We start from the raw sequence: 15,871 nt of genomic DNA, 5'->3' as shown, positions 1-15,871 counted from the left end.
GCTGGTGTGTTTCTGAGGAGCAATGCTACCGACTTGGTACATCCCTTTGTATGTTTTAGAACAGCATAGGACACAGGTGGCCGATACAGGAACCTGCGTCTGGAAGTAAGCAATGCTGATGGAATTACTCACTGTAACACTGATAACTTGGTACAACTACAAGAACAGTATATACATATATATATATTTTCAATGAACAAACCGGAGGGAGCAGCAGCAGCTCTGTATGGCTCATGCCAACGAATCTGTTGTTTCCTGATTTAAACTTTGCCTGTCATCCCTTCGCCTGAACTCCAGAACAGGCCTGAAATCAACAACTGTTTGAAGAAAAAAATGCATTTGTTCATAGCTCTGTTCACTCTGCCCGCAGGGAAGCAGGCTGCAGCACCTATCTCCACAAATCTTGTCTTCATTTTAAGATGGCCAACAGGACCATTTATTTTAATGACAGTTTGGGACAGAGAGAGACATAACCGACTCCAAACAACTTTTCCTTATTTTTAAATGAGAGTTAAAAAGTCTCAACAGCAATGGGGACTGGAACATCTGCTTGATTTGGTAGAATTGTAAAATAATAGTGTTAAATTAATATGAATAGTGGTGTGAAATTAAAAAGCCACCCCCAAAGGTGCCACATGACACAGCTTGCCCCTGTTCTCCCCCGTGTCCTGCCAGCACCACCAGCCCTTGGGCACAGCTAATCTCCTCCTGATTGTCTTCCACCCCTCCCATGTTTCCTTCTTTATTTTCAGTGTTCTTCTAAGTATTTTGGCAGGCCTCTGCCTTCCTCCCTCACATTCCAGCACTGGTTAGTACAATGATGGAGTTCAACCATTAACCTGAAGCTGACAGTAATTAAACACGAATTCCAACACCACCACTCCCCCCCCCCAACTCCCCATTCCCTACTCACCTCAGAGTTCTTCAGAACACATCTATATCCCATTTCTCAAGATGCTAAAGGACTTCAGGAATATGTTAAGAACAAGACAAGACGAGTTAACATATGCAACAACCATACAGACAGGAGACAACATTGCCTAATAGTTACAAGCAGAAAGGAAACTGAAACAAGAAACACCAGCCAAGCATTTAGGCATGTAACTCATGTTACGACCACCACAGATGGAAAGCAGTTCTGGTATGCTAAGCTCCACCACCTGAATCTGTAAGGATTTCTAGAGGAATGGCTGGAGCACAGGAAATGACTTTTAGCAAGGTTAGAAATGCTGAGATGTTCAGGCTGTAGCACAGGAGCAAACACTGTCATCAACTGCAGAAAGTGTGATTAGCTATGGAAGAAAACTGATACATCTTAAAAAAAAAACCCACACACCTCCCTCTCTCTTGAGTATTCAATTTAACTTCAGATGCCAATGTTTGTCTTTCAAAAGCACTTTATGTGTTTTCCTCTACAGAGGATGGAGCAACTGTTTTATGGGGAAAAAGCCACCAGTAATGCAATTATTAACCGTCTGTGATGAGTATCAGAGGATTTTCCTTCAGGTCTTCCTTTTCAGAGACGTGAAGAAAGAAACAACTGACGTGATGTCAAGTTTGTGACTGTGGAGCAATCAGCTAATATAGGTAGGGCACTGAAAGAAAAAAAATACTACAGAAGACTTATTTGTCTTGGGGCAATATGAGAAGTCTGACATCAGGATTAGAACTCCTCTTGTGCCTCCACTCACAGACATGACGGCTGTTTTGAGGCCTTGCCCTTACTTAGAATTCCATACCAGTATTAGAGCACGAATGAGTCATGTCCTATGATTCACTTTGTATACGTGGATAAGAATCCCTCCTCCTATCTCGCTGATGCTATTCATCTTTCCCAGTTAGATTAAATCACATTGTTACTCAGCTAGCTAAAACCAGGAAACAGCTTGCATAAATAGCAGTAGTGCTACAAGAGAAAAGGAAGGCATTTCAAACATGAAAGCTAAATGCACTTAGAAAAGCCACTCTGGCTAGCCAAGTCCCGAATAGAACATTAGAGTAAGCATTTTAAGAAACACTAAAAATTCAGCATAATATGCACAACTGTGATCTTTATCATCATAGTGGAAATAACACCTTAACACAATGAATTCAACACACAGCTTTATTTTGGTGCGAACAACTGTATAAGAAGAGGGAGCTCCAAGGTGACCTGAGAGTGGCCTTTCAGTATCTCAAAGGGAGCTACAGGAAAGAAGGGGACAGACTCTTTAGTGGTGTCTGTTGTGACAGAACAAGGGGAAAATGGCTTCAAGCAGATAGAAACAGGTTGGATATAAAGTCTTTTACAGTGAGGGCAGCAAGGGACTGGAACAGCTTGCTCAGTCCCTGGAGACTATCAAAATGGGGCTGGATCAAACTCTGGGCAACATGATGGAGCTGTGTGTGTCCCTGTTCACTGCGAGGGAGTTGGACTAGATGGCCTTTAAAGGTCCCTTCCACCTCTAGGGATTCTACGGTTCTATGATGATGAAAGGGCATGGAGAATGAACTTCAAAATATGAATCAGATACACGTTGATGGGTAAGTTGCATGCAAATTACTTAGGAAAGTACTTTTTTGAAAAGGCAACTAAAAAAACAATTAGACAAGTTATGTGTGATCAGGCAAAGGAAGAACCAGGGAGAAACGTCCCTGATTCTCGTATTAGGTGATGAGCTTCTATCTACATTTGTCCAAATAGCTTTTTCAATTACTTAGGAGACTGATCAGAATACCATCACTCTCTATGCTTTTTTTTGTTTGTTTTAAAGTTTTAAATTCAAATAACAAAAAGATGTCCTGTTTTAGCTTTCATCTGAAGAAAAAAATCTTATGCACCAGTTGCAAGTCATTCAGTAGCTTCTATTTCAGATAATACTGGCCTTCTCTTATTTTGATTTAGAAACCACGTGTAACAGCTTGCACAAATCACATCATCAGTCTGTACAATCGATCATGATCGTGTTCCAAGGAAATGGCACCCTCTATTTAATTCATGGTGAGAAATAGTTGGTAACAACATACACTTCAAATGCAACTACAGGGCAATGATGCTATCTAGAATTAATCACACCTGTATAATTCTAGCGAGCCAAAAGCATCAAGATAAGCTAGTCAAGTGTCAGAATGAGCAAGAAGAAAATTAACTTGCATTGAAACATCTTACGCCATATGCTTATAATACAATAAAAAAATATTTCACGTTATCTCAGTAATCTGTCAACATCTCTGCTTCCCTTTTAAAGGCAATTAAAAATAGTCAGTGGCAATAATGCAACACTGCAAGTGTTGAAGTGTTCTCCAAGTTCAAAATGTAAAAGCTTTAAAATGCTTCTATGCTGCATCATGGTGAAAATTCAAGCCCACTTAAGAAAGGCAGCAGTGCAAATTTTTGCTAGCATGACATAATCTCCATTTACCAACTAAAACACAGGCAATAAATTACATATTTTTGCTCAACAAAGAGTAGAAACAGGAAGAAAAACATCACAGGAAGAGAACAAAGTATTGGCAGAGAGACACTGCACAGCAGCCTTTTTGAGTCACACGATGCTTACAAACACACAGACCTGTAGGCAGTTTAGCTCTGAAAAATATCCCCATGTCAAAGAATCCACAACTCGGAGAAGTGAGCAAGTTCTGCAACACTGAGAGAAAAATTACATCCATCTTGCAAAACTAAAACTTCTCCTCTGCCACAGTCATTTTCTTCACAACACGTTCAATTTGATGCCCTGCACTAAAACCTTATCAATAGAATCACAGAATCACAGAATTGTAGGGTTTGGAAGGGACCTCTAGAGATCATCGAGTCCAACCCCCCTGCCAAAGCAGGTTCCCTACACCAATAGCTGCAAATTGTAATACAGCGCATCACAGTACCATAACTTACATCATTATGATTCACACATATTTCTTGTTTAGGGTTAATATTTCACAAAAATAATTTGGCTTTTGTGTACTGGTTGGAGGTCACCCAGTGCCAGTCCTTACATCCAAACAGGACCACAGATGATTTCAGTGGTAAGAAAGTAGAAAATGCAGTGACGGGAATGAATGGACATCTCATCTACCTGTACTGCACAGATACACATTTAAGCTGCATCAGAGAAACTCAAAAGACTAAGCACTAGGGAAAAATATATATTATTTTCATATTGTTGGACATAGTCATGTCAAGAAAACAACAACAAAAGTAAGCTCAGGTACTCAGAAACCAAGGAAGTGCTGGTGGTTCAAGTCTTTAAACTTCCATGAGGTAGCACATCATCAAGTATCTTCTTTTCCAGAATATATTAAGCAGGATAAATCCAATTTTGTTTTTAATGCTGCCGAAAATTCTTTTGATAGTAGTTCATGAAGGGATACTCTATCATGAGAATATACCCAATTCCGTCCAGTCCAGTCATAGCGCTTGGGCCCACTGGAAAACAAAACACATGCTGTGAGTACAGGTTATTATAACATGCTCGAGGCATGCATTTATAACATAACCCAGAAAGTGCCCAGAAAGAGCGTGAAAACAGACGTGTGGGCTGCGTGGGGAAATGGAGCAGAAAAGGCCAGAGCTGCCGGGAAGTGCTGTGCCATCTCAGTGACTTATGTAAAAATTGGCAAGATGTACCAGTTACTCCAAGCCGACACAAGCTCCTGTCTTTCTTGCTTTTGGCACTAGTCTCCCCCATTTCCTCCATCACCCACATAATTCTCTCATACACAACTATCATTAAGGGATGTTTATGTGTGGCTAAACTGATGCTGCTGATTAGTTGCTACAGCACAGTTACGTGCAGATAACTTAAAGACAGCAGAACAGATACCGCCATCCTCACTCACTTTTGGATTCAATAAAAGAATATACCATCTGAATGCAAATATGTACTGCCATATGGGAGCTCTGCATTAAAAATCTGTTTTCCACTCTGCTACTATATAGTTGTTGGCTTGATTCTTCATTCTTGCATTAAGAGTTAAGAAATTAATAACCAGAACACCTGGGTTCCATTACAGACCTCTGTAGCCACCTAACTTTCCACATCTGAAGCAGGAGCAGTGATTGAAAGGTGCTCTTCCAACATAAAAGGAACAACTAATCTGAACCTCAAATACCCCGAAGTATTCACAGTATTTAAATGAAATTTTAGACCACTAAACAAGCTATAAGAAGTAATACATGGCTTCCATTGCTACCTCACTTGCTGTTTGTGAATAGGGAACATCTTTGCCTGTGCAGCATGTGTTCATGCTGCCTTACACCCAGGAATGTTACATGGTAAATACCAGTGGTAAGAATTTGCAATGAAACACTGCCACAGTTCTCTGAATCTCCTCAATACTGTAGAAATACAGTGTTTTCACTTACATTTGTAATTTAAGCAATGATCTTGTGAGCTCTACAAATGCTTACAAAGGCCAAATATCATATTCTCATACAAAGCCCGCATATGTTTTTAAAGAAAATGAGCTATAATATCACCTTAAGGTATTACTAAAAGATGCTGTGTAAGGTTCAAAAGTCTTTCCAGTCAAATGAGTTACATGAAATTAATGCAGTTGCACTGCTGCCAAATTACACACACACTTTTTATCTTCTCAGTTTGTCAACAAAATTAGGCTAGAAGAAACAAAGTTCACTTGGGTGTACTGACACGATAACAACACGCTCCACAATATTCAAGCATCATCAGTTAAGGAAGCACAAAAAGGAACACTCGCTGGTGAATCATTTTTCACAACAAATGCTGAAAAATGCCCAGAATTTTCAGTTTTTTCTCTTTTTTTTTTTTTTTTTTTTCCCCCACAAATGGAACAATTAAGAATGCTGCAACTTTGGCATGTGCTCACAAATTCCACATTCTGGCACTTGGATATCTTAGCTGAGATCTGGCTCCGGATAGGTAACAAATCTGCGATTTCTGGCTTCTGTAAGTAAATGAAAACTTTGTGTCACAGACGCAAAAACCCTACAGACCTCTTAAGCAGAATCCAAGCTCAGGAATTTTATTTTGTGCAAAATACATGGAATGAATGAATGAATGAATGGTGACACACAGACTGTGTCTGTCTGAAGAATAAGCTTGCTAGGCCAGCCTTAAAAAGCTATGTACTTGTTGGAAAGTTAAAAAGCCACGTACTTGTTGGAAAGTTATTTAATTAAAAAAAACAACACAAGGATTTTGGTATTGGAGAGAAGTTATTCATAGAGAAAGATGACTTGCAAAATAAGCTGTGCACCAACCAATACCTAAGTTTAATACAGCAAAGTGAGAACTTTCTTTAGGCAAATTTCACTTCTATTAAGATTCTCTTTAAACATTTTTTTTCCTCTTTTTTTGCCTATGCAAACCTACAGAATTCAACTACTACAAAACTGTTTTGCAATTAATACATTCTCTACAAGCAGCCTCCAAGAAGTATGCCTGCATAGTTGCTGGGCATGCTCATAGTTTCCAGCTAGCTGGTTCCTTCACCAGTGGCAGCCACTGACTCCCTGTGTGCTCGCAGAAGAATGGTGGTAGAAGACACTGCTTTTTGGAAGGGGAGTCAGCTGTAACTTCCCCCACATATCTGGCTGCCCTCCCAGGTGAAACCATCTAGAAGAACTAAACGGATCAAAATGCAGCATTAGAGAAGGCAGAGGGAACAGCTAGCCAAGACTCCCATAAAGTGCAGAAGCTTGACAAAAACAACCAGTGGGAGAGCACATAAAGCAGGAAATCCCACAAGCTTTAAGGGGAAGGAGCCACCCTGTCTAAACACAAAGAGCAGTTTAGATTATAACATCACCATCTCTCTTCTTCCAACAGAGCTTCGTTGTGCTTTTTTTAATCGTGGCTGGCTTGCTGTTTTTTTATTGTTGTTGTTGCTGTGGCTGGGTTTTTCTTGCCTTGTTTTGTGTTTTTTTTTTCCCCTGTTAGTAGGTTATACTCTTGCAGACATTGGTTTTGGACTGGAACAGCACATGAAAACTCTGTTACATGTTTTCTCGATTAACTTAGGCATACTGGTATACTGCACCAGGCCACAAACCTCTGTAACGAATTCTTAACAAACATTTAGATTAAATCACACTTAGAGCATACATTAAGGAACAGGGTTATTTGTGGTATTAGGTAATCTAATCCATTCAATGCTAAGAAAAAGGGGAAGTACATTTCCACCCAGTTTTCAGGTGTGACATACCTTGCACGTAACTTACCTGGTGGGTGAGGACAGCCAAATCTGACGGTTTGGTGTTTGCTTATTGATTACATACGTTCCCATGTCTCCACCCAATTTAACTGTTAAAACTCCACTCTTGAATCACAAAGAAAATAAGTAGAAATGTAAGTTTGTAACCTGCTACTTGACAAGAAATACATCATTGCAGTAAATAAACACAAACTCACATATCTGCATCACATTCCTAACTATTTTCCAGGTAGCAAAAGCTTGGAAGAACTGATGTTACGAATAAGCAATGTGCTAATATTAAAGATAACTTTGAGCCTGACCTTCTGGTTACTTTGATTTAGTGTGCTTGCACCACTCACAATAGCACGACTCAGTGAATACATTTGAGCTCTGATCTGTGATCTTGGAAGAGCTGGTAGTTTGTTTTGGAAAGGGGGAAACATGACTCAAAGCCAACCTTTTCTGTGCAGGAGCTGGTGTGGTTCCGAGTCAAGGATCTTTCTGCGTCAAGACTGAATTCCTGAGACACTCAATTTTACTTAACTTTTCGTTAACAGTTCCCAAGAGAATAAACACAACTCTTTACTCCAATAACTCTGATGAAGTGCCTAGATCCTGAATCACACCTTAAAAATGTTCCCCCTCTCTACTCCAGAAGGCCTGTTTTCTTTCAGGTGTGCCAGTGTTAGACCATGATCCTAGCAAGCATTTCTGTTCTCCTTCTTATGCACATTTCTAAGTGACAATATGATTCATCTTTCTGACATTCTCACAAGCTCACACAGAAGAGAAGCTGACAAAAATGTTTATATCCTAACTTGAACAAAAAAACCCCACAACCCAATATTTGGACACAAATTAACTGACAAGTGAGCTGAATTTATGCTGGTCAAAATTCCCATCTTTACAGACTGTAACTTGGTGACTTGGGTAGAAAAACCAATCATGTTTAACCTACAGTTACTCAAATACTTCACAACCTACAGCACAAAATCTTCTGTAATGGATCCTTATGTTTTATGCCTTAGAATGTATTACTAGAGCTATTACTTTTAATGCTACTACCTATGTATAAACAATTACCTGTGGGAAAAATAATTTTCAGCCACCTATTGCTTCCCTGTCCTATCCTGTAGCATGTGGCAGTTTAGTGCTTTCTTTTCCTACAGAGTAATTAAAAATCAGGAGGTCTCTGACATATCTTAGGAATTATCAGCAATGAAATAATACTCTCAGGGTCTGAATTTTTTATTCCAATCTGCATGCTCTGCTTGTGCTTAATAACACCTCTACAGCTGTAAGCAGTAATATATACATAAAGGCACAGCTGCTTCCTGCAGCCATCAGGTTGCCCAGCCAGTTATATTAACTGGCAATTGTTTTATAAGTGCAAGAATAAGTGACTTCTCTAGTCATCATGAACTCAATGTTTTCTATACCTTGCCAGTCTTAGATCTGTAGAGATTGAGCAGAAAAGAGCACACCCTGAATATGGCTACAATCACCTCAGCATTCTTCTGTGGGCTCCTTAGTGCCATACATAAAGTATTCAGCACAACGTTGAGCTGTGTATCACACACTGTAAGCAAACAGGTTTCTGAGGAATTAACGTTTTTTGAACAGTGCTTATAGCATTTGTCAGCTGTTGGAGAGCGCTGCTGCTCCGTCATAGCAAAGTAAATAAAAGTCAGCTTCTATTGCTGGGTTTAAAACTTTGAATCATGTATTTTGCAATACTTTTGAAATGCTGGAAAACACAACTTGAGTTTTTAGGAACTTATAATACATTCTGTTTGTATTCTTTCCATGCTCTCACACATATTTTGTACTACTATGTGAATGTTTGTTACCTCCTGGTAAAACGTACACATCCATCAAAAGACTCTCCTCACCCCCCTCCCTGGATTCGAGGTTACAAACTGTGTGAGGAACTGCAGTTCCCAAGAACTCACAGGCACCAAATGACCTTTCTCACGTTTGCCACCTCGTGGCACGCTGCAGTACTGGTTTTGCTTCTCTGAAACAATCCTGGGTAGACTTAGAGGTATTTAACAAAAACTCCTAAGATGATGTGTCATCATACAGCCTGTGCTACAAAGGATTACTTATAAAAATTAGGATGGACGTAAAAACAATTCAGTAGAGCCTCACAGGGAGCGAATGTCAAACACAAAACACTCTTCAGTGCCTGAAGATAAAATTAGGGCAGGGAGATGACTCACAATTCTCATGTAATGAAGTGCTTAAAAACACTAAAAAGGTTGATGACAATCTTTTTGCTCGTTTTTGTCTGATATGCTGAACAGTAACAGTTAAGCTATCCACCAGAAAAGTCATCAGCCATGACATTACTGCATATTTGATTAAACCAACAAATAATAGTTGCTAAGTGCATCAGTGATATCCAGCTAACAATATTTCGACCCTAACAATGCAAAATAAATAACAAACATTACGATGATGCAATTACAGAGAAACAAACTACACTGTTGGTCAGTTTGTTTTGCACAGCGCAACCCAAACCACATAGTCAAACATCCCGAGTACAGAACCCTGAGTGGTGGGGTGTGTGGACAGCCATCTCCAAGTGGTAGGATATGAACTGACAGCAGTAATCTTGCAAAACAGATTAAACATGTTAAAGGGAAGACCTGTGTTACACCTGCCAGTACAGGGAGAAACACAGTCTACTCCAAGTCACATAGAAACTGTAAGATATGGCCCATTTCAGGCATTTTATATAAAACTGATAAACTCCTGAAAGAAACACAATGGCATTTCTAATCAGCCTGTCACCTCTGCGAAAGAATTTAAGTGGGGGACCTACTAAAGGCTCCAATTGTCAGGCTATGGGATACCCTGTGTCCCACTGGACTGAAGCCTTCCCACTGTGGCAGACTCGCTTCTCATTTCTGCAGCCACCTACTGCAATGTTGCATCCTCTGTTGCTCCAGCACAGCCAGCTAAACTTTCTTTAAATCCTCAAATTATATGAGAGCACAAGGTACTTCTTACCAAAAGGCAGGTTTTTAGCAGTAAAGCCATAACAAATAAATACGAAAGATATTTTAACAGCTGTCACTAAGGTGACTGATGCAGAACTCTCCTCTGAAGTAAAAAATAAAAATCTACTAGAATTAGAATGGTTAATGCAATCTTTACAACATACCCCTAAAGAGACATCGTAGTCTTCTGGGGTAAAAGGCTTGTCCGTGAGGTCCTCAAAGAAATCTGCCAAGGAGTCCAGTGTTTCTTCAGCCAGCTTTTCGTAGGTGGTCTCATCTAAGGAGCTACAAATAACACACAGTCACATGGTGGGAGGGAGGGAAAACAGGGAAGGTGGTACATCATTGCTGTGTTTATCACAGGGAAAATATCAACACTGCTTCACGGTTAGCATTCCCTCTAAGGACACAAACAGTCATCTTCCTTGTGGTAATGGAGGTTACAATGCACTTTACATGTGGAGGTGGAATTTCAATATTTGGGTAGTAGAGACCTCTAACTAAAGATGGCATACTCAGTCTTATAGATATGATGGCCCCTGAGTATCAAGAAGACAGACACAGACTTCAAAATACAGTCTTTTTATGAAAACGATGTGCAAGAAGCACTATTTGAAGCTCCACAAATAGACTCAAGCACCTCCTGTTGAGGCACACACACCATTTGACAGTAAGGATCCAAATGCAGCCACAAGCAGCTTTAGAAACATGAGTGTCAAACCCTATGTCTACATGCAGCATTAGATTTCTCAGCTGGGATCAGCAATGCAATCCAGGTGTAGGACATCATTTACAACGTGCGTATGAACTAATCCTTCTACAATTACCTCCTTCAGAGAGTCTCAAAGCACCTTGTAGCCAACAATTAAGGTTTGCAACATCTGTGAGACAGCTTCTGTTATTCTCTTTAAGCAAGCAAAAGAAGTGAGAACAAAGTCTAAATAATTTTAATTAACCAAACGTAATCAAATCTCCTACGTTCTTCTACCCATAGCAGAGTCATTTTTAACTGAGCATGTAGGTGGGTATCTCCAGCAGCAGACAACTGGGAGAAACCATGTATTCTGCTAATAGGTGTGGCAAAACAACTGTTATAATGAACCAGGTGACTCAGTGTCTTTCAACTGACTAGAATGCTCTGTGTATTTTTCTTTAGGTTTCTTGTAAGCCAGCTGCCAAAACACACTGCATGACACTTGAGTCATGGCTGCCCCAGGAACACCCCACAGGTGTGGAGAACTGAGGGCATCAGGATCAGACAGGGCTTGTACACTGATACAACTCAGGCACCCAGGTATCCCTAGAATATCCTGAGTACGAAATTTACCTTTTGTCATTCAGAGTTCCTGTACTTCTTAAATTCATGAAGTGCACAGCACTGCTCCTCACCTCCGCAGCATACTGCAATTGCTATTGAAAAAGGGAAATTAAAAGATATAACGTGAAGACCACAAACTGTGTATTGGTCACACAAATCAAACAGAGCCACTGTAGGAAGGACTATACAGGGAATCCTTCAGTGACCCGGGCACAGCCCCTCTGAGGGGAAGGACACACCGTTACGGGCCGTCCATCAGGCACAGCCGGCCTGCTGCCATGTACAGCCCGGGACAGCGCTTCTTCCTGGGTGACCCGGCGACTCCGTGTGCACCGAAAGCCATCAGACCGCGCAGAAAAGCAGATGCCGTTTTAACAGGCACACGGCCGCGCCTCTTCGTGCTCAGGAGAGGAAAACAACGCTCCTCCCTGCTCGGTTCGGTGCTGCGGACGCACGGCCGCTCCCAGGCCGCGATCCCAGCACGGAGCACAGCACCGTCCCGTGCCACCGCAACCCCGACGGCCCATAAAGGACACTGCGACCCCTCCGCGTTTTCGATGCTCTCGGGGCCCAAACCCACGGGCCCACTCCAGCCCTCAGGGTCAGGCCACGAGGCTGCGGCTCCATCGCTGCTCTCACTCCCGACGGCTGCACCCGGTGCCATGGAAGCTGCCAGCAGCCCCGGCCTAGCGGAGAGGCGGGCCCGGCGAGGCCTCGGCTGGCCCCGTGCCTGGGCGACCGCAGGGGCTGGAGGAAGCGCCCGGCCCGGCGCCGCGCCTTCCCCGCCCCGGGACCGGCAGCACCCCGCCCGGCCCGGCGCCGCCAGCTCGCCCCCTCCCGCCCTGGGCGCAGACCGCTCCCGTCCGCCGCCGCCGCCCGCTCTCACTCACTCACCGCCCGGCTGCGGACCGCGGCTGCTGCCCCCGCCCTCGAGGCCTCCCCGGGGCCACCGCTCCTCCGCCGCGCTGCCGCCGCCACACGCCGTGCCGCACGCACAGCAGCGGCCGCCCCCGGCCTCCACATGCCGCCCCGTTCGCTGCGGAACAGGCCGGGGAGGAGCCGGCACCGAGCAGGCCGCTACCGCCCTCCGCCGGCACCGACCAGCAGCGCGGGGCCGGGCCGCGAGCACAGCGGGTGGCTGCAAAAACTCCTTAAAGAGTTGCAAAACCTTTTGTAACCTTCAGTGTTTCATAGCGTCTCACGTACTAGAGAAAGAAACAGTATCCAAGTTATGACCATGAATGCTGCTGAGCTGCCATCCCTTGTTGCTCCCAGTAGAGTAACATAGTTGCAGAACAAAACAAAACCCCAAGAAGGGAAGAGCTGGAAGTGCATGCGCTTTGCTGAAGGTTGTCTCAGTGAGCTCGGTAGCCTGCCAGGATTTCCTATCTCAAGTATTCAGTGCCTGTTTTCACTTACAAGAAACTGTTAAAGACCCTGTACACAAAGTGTGGCTCATTCTGCAAATCGTTTAATATAGACACTGTGGTTTCGGACAGAATGGCTGCAATTACATCTGGTGTCCCTTGGAGTCTTCCCACAGATGGGTGAATTGGACACTACACCCCTATGGGTTGTTTAGGGGAATACTTGACAGATATTTGCCTTCTGGAGGTTAACCTAGTGCTAAAAAGCTCCTTTATTTTACTCCAAATGACACTAACCCTAACTGTCTGCATATGGGTGCACTTTAAATATGGTACACGCTATGTGTGGTGGAGCAGACAGCTCTCATCTACAGTATCCTTTGCCCTTGGGGCACGCAGATTTGTCTCTTGCTTTAATGACACAAGGTCATCTCCTTGCTGAGACTGAGCAATCCAATTTCAAAGCATGGAAAAGGGGCAATCATGGCACACAGGCTCCAGGTTAATAGAGACTCAAAGAGAAGAAAATCCATCCATGGTTAGATTTTGCTATTCTGTGCACAACAGAGGAGCAATAACCTCCTCCTTGTTGACATTACAGGATTAGATCAGTATAAAATGTGCCAATGCAAAATTCCTTCAGGGGTACAAAGCGGAACTTTAGGGATTAAAGTGCCAAATGCTGTGTTGGCAGTGCAGCAGGTTCACCTGCTCGTACTCCTGCATTAACTGCTATTACCCCTGACTCCCATAAACTTTTGAAGCAATGGCTACGTGGCCTTTTCTCTTTGTTTGTTTGCTTTTAAACACTGTCACATCAAGGTAGAAAGTCTTTGGTTGATGGTAGCTGGTGCTTGTGGCCGTCTCTCAGCTGCTGGAGAAATTAAGGGAACCAAAACAGCATCTGTATTTATCTTGAAGCAGCTGCTAATAGAGAAAAACCTGACACGTTGCAGTGAAGCACCTGGAGCACTGTTATGCCCTTTGCTTTTTCCTTTCCTTGTTCTGTGCAACTTAAGATTCTCCCCTTCATTATAGAGCTGGCAGAAGACAAGTTCAGGTGCCAACTTACAGCTGATGCGTCTCTGGAGGTGCCACTCAAGTCCATGAGACACAGTCAGAGCAGGAGCACACTGACAGCCGCGATAGTCTTGAGAACAAAATACTTTATTCGTCGATAAAACTATAGTTTACAGTAGTATTTACTAAATAAATTATATAATTTCTCTTTTACAAGGAATAAACTGAAATCAAAAGTATCTCAAAGACACTATATATATATACACAACATAAGGCCTTGTTATAAATAACGTATTTCTCCTTTCACTGACAGTGAAAATGTCTTTAAAGGCTCGTTTCCATCTCGCATATGCAGAGGGTTCACCCTCACCCTCATATCAATTCCAGCTTCCACTTCTGTGGATCTAAGCAATTAGAGCTGAAGGGTGAAAATATGCAAAAAATTAACTTTATTCACCACTGTGCTTATTTTTAAATAGGCAAAGCAGATAATATACTTTGTTTGCATAATTACAAGATGCATGCAAATGAAATCACCAGGGAGCCAGTAAGAAAATATTACTTTCGAGTCCAAAAAAGGGTGATTGGCAATATAGTGTCAAAGCAGCTCAAACACACAGGTCTTCACAGTTCAGCAAGCGAGAGCAGATGACAGCAGAGTGTGGAATGTTTCACGTGGCTTTTGCCCAGTCCATCCATCCTTTCCATAGGCTGAAGATCTGACAATCCTTAGAATAAGGTCAGCTGATTATTTCTGTCTACAAGGCTCAGCAAATCTCCCCTGCAGGAAGTGCTCCTGGTTAACCACGGTCACTTCTCTGTCTCACTTTTCATTCTTCTTGTGTTTTTTTTGTTACTGTAAAAACAGGGGGGAAAAAAAGCAACACAACAAAAGAAGCAAAGTTAGAAGCTGCATTTATTTGCCTTGGTACAGAATTATTAATTGGTAACATATTAATTCCCCAAAGTCACAGGTGAAGAGAAGATGTTCTCTGCTGAGCAACTCATTACTAGTATTTACACTGAACAAAATCTTGCAGCAAATCAAACGTATCTCAGCTAATGTATCAACTGTAGAAGAGGACACAAAAGCAAACCTAAGACTGGGCTGACCCCACTCTAGAACTTCATGAAAGCATGAAGAAGATGCAGGTCTGCATTCATTAACCAGATGTTTAAAGTCCCTTCCAAACTGTACTGCTATGGACAGGGCACTCACAATCACTGCTGGTTAGCAAAGCTGTAACTTCTCAGGGACTATTCCCAGTTTGGACAGCTGAGGTCTGGCAATGAATGCTGCTGCTTTATCACCTGGCTGCCTCAAGGCCGAAAACCTGTCAGGCAGTCTGTACTTATGGGATGCAGAACAAATTAATGTGTGAAGGAAAACTGCTGGACAAGTAAGTAAAATTAAGTAATACTTTAAGAAGAGGATGGCATGAGAATAACAAGATATATATTTATATATTCCTGTAATTGCTATCTGAAATGTCTCACGCTGGTTCTATAATGTACTTACAGTACTGAGAATCTTTTTGCACTTCAATTCTCTTTCCATGGATTTGATTTTGAGTTGATTATTTCCCCACACAGTGCATTAAAATCCTTAGGGCATGAGAACTTGCAGCTTAGCAACAATAGAAGCTGTCATTTTAGCACCTGGCTTACTCAGGTAATGTACTAATTGTAATCAGAAATTATATGCTTTTAATCTAATCTAACTTCATTCCAGTACCTGATTTTTGTTGGTTTTTGTTTCACCTTTTGTTTCACCAGTTTTAGGAGACACATAGGCTTATTTTTCCCCTGACAGAGAAGATAATGGATAGCTGAATACAGACATAAAATAGACAAGAGAGGAGATGAGAGGAGGAATGAGCTGATCCTCACTGTGAGGAACAACCACATCTTCCCTCTTTCAGCCTTATGTAAAGCCTGCTTTCAGGATAGAGTGCTTTACTGGTTCCAATATGTGCACAGAACACATAAGGATTCTTCTGCTCTCA

General features: G+C 42.2%; 2 protein-coding genes across 4 annotated transcripts in view; both read right to left on the bottom strand.

Annotated features, from left to right (window-relative positions):
* Positions 1-2,086: 2,086 nt before the first annotated feature.
* Positions 2,087-12,577, bottom strand: FXN (frataxin). 2 transcript variants are annotated; one of them, XM_015849081.2, is made up of 6 exons: positions 12,373-12,577; positions 11,488-11,570; positions 10,325-10,445; positions 7,181-7,278; positions 5,827-5,904; positions 2,087-4,405 (listed from the first exon to the last, which is right to left on the bottom strand). In XM_015849081.2, exons 1-6 carry the CDS (start codon positions 12,499-12,501, stop codon positions 4,252-4,254), a joined length of 663 nt encoding a protein of 220 aa, XP_015704567.1. In that variant the 5' UTR covers positions 12,502-12,577; the 3' UTR covers positions 2,087-4,251. The 2 variants fall into 2 exon arrangements, with proteins under 2 accessions (XP_015704567.1, XP_015704568.1); XM_015849082.2 differs by lacking the exon at positions 5,827-5,904 and having other exon boundaries at positions 12,373-12,567.
* A 1,414-nt stretch (positions 12,578-13,991) lies between these two features.
* The window catches only part of PIP5K1B (phosphatidylinositol-4-phosphate 5-kinase type 1 beta), an 84,480-nt gene continuing 82,600 nt past the window's right edge, over positions 13,992-15,871 (bottom strand). For both annotated transcript variants that reach the window (XM_015849099.2, XM_015849098.2), the window contains one exon: positions 13,992-14,721. In XM_015849099.2, coding sequence (XP_015704585.1) covers positions 14,719-14,721 — 3 coding nt within the window. In that variant the 3' untranslated portion in view covers positions 13,992-14,718. The remainder of the gene's footprint in view (positions 14,722-15,871) is intronic.

Source organism: Coturnix japonica, chromosome Z (genome assembly GCF_001577835.2).
Source record: "Coturnix japonica isolate 7356 chromosome Z, Coturnix japonica 2.1, whole genome shotgun sequence".
Lineage (NCBI taxonomy): Eukaryota > Metazoa > Chordata > Aves > Galliformes > Phasianidae > Coturnix > Coturnix japonica.
This window is presented reverse-complemented; position numbering and strand designations above follow the sequence as displayed.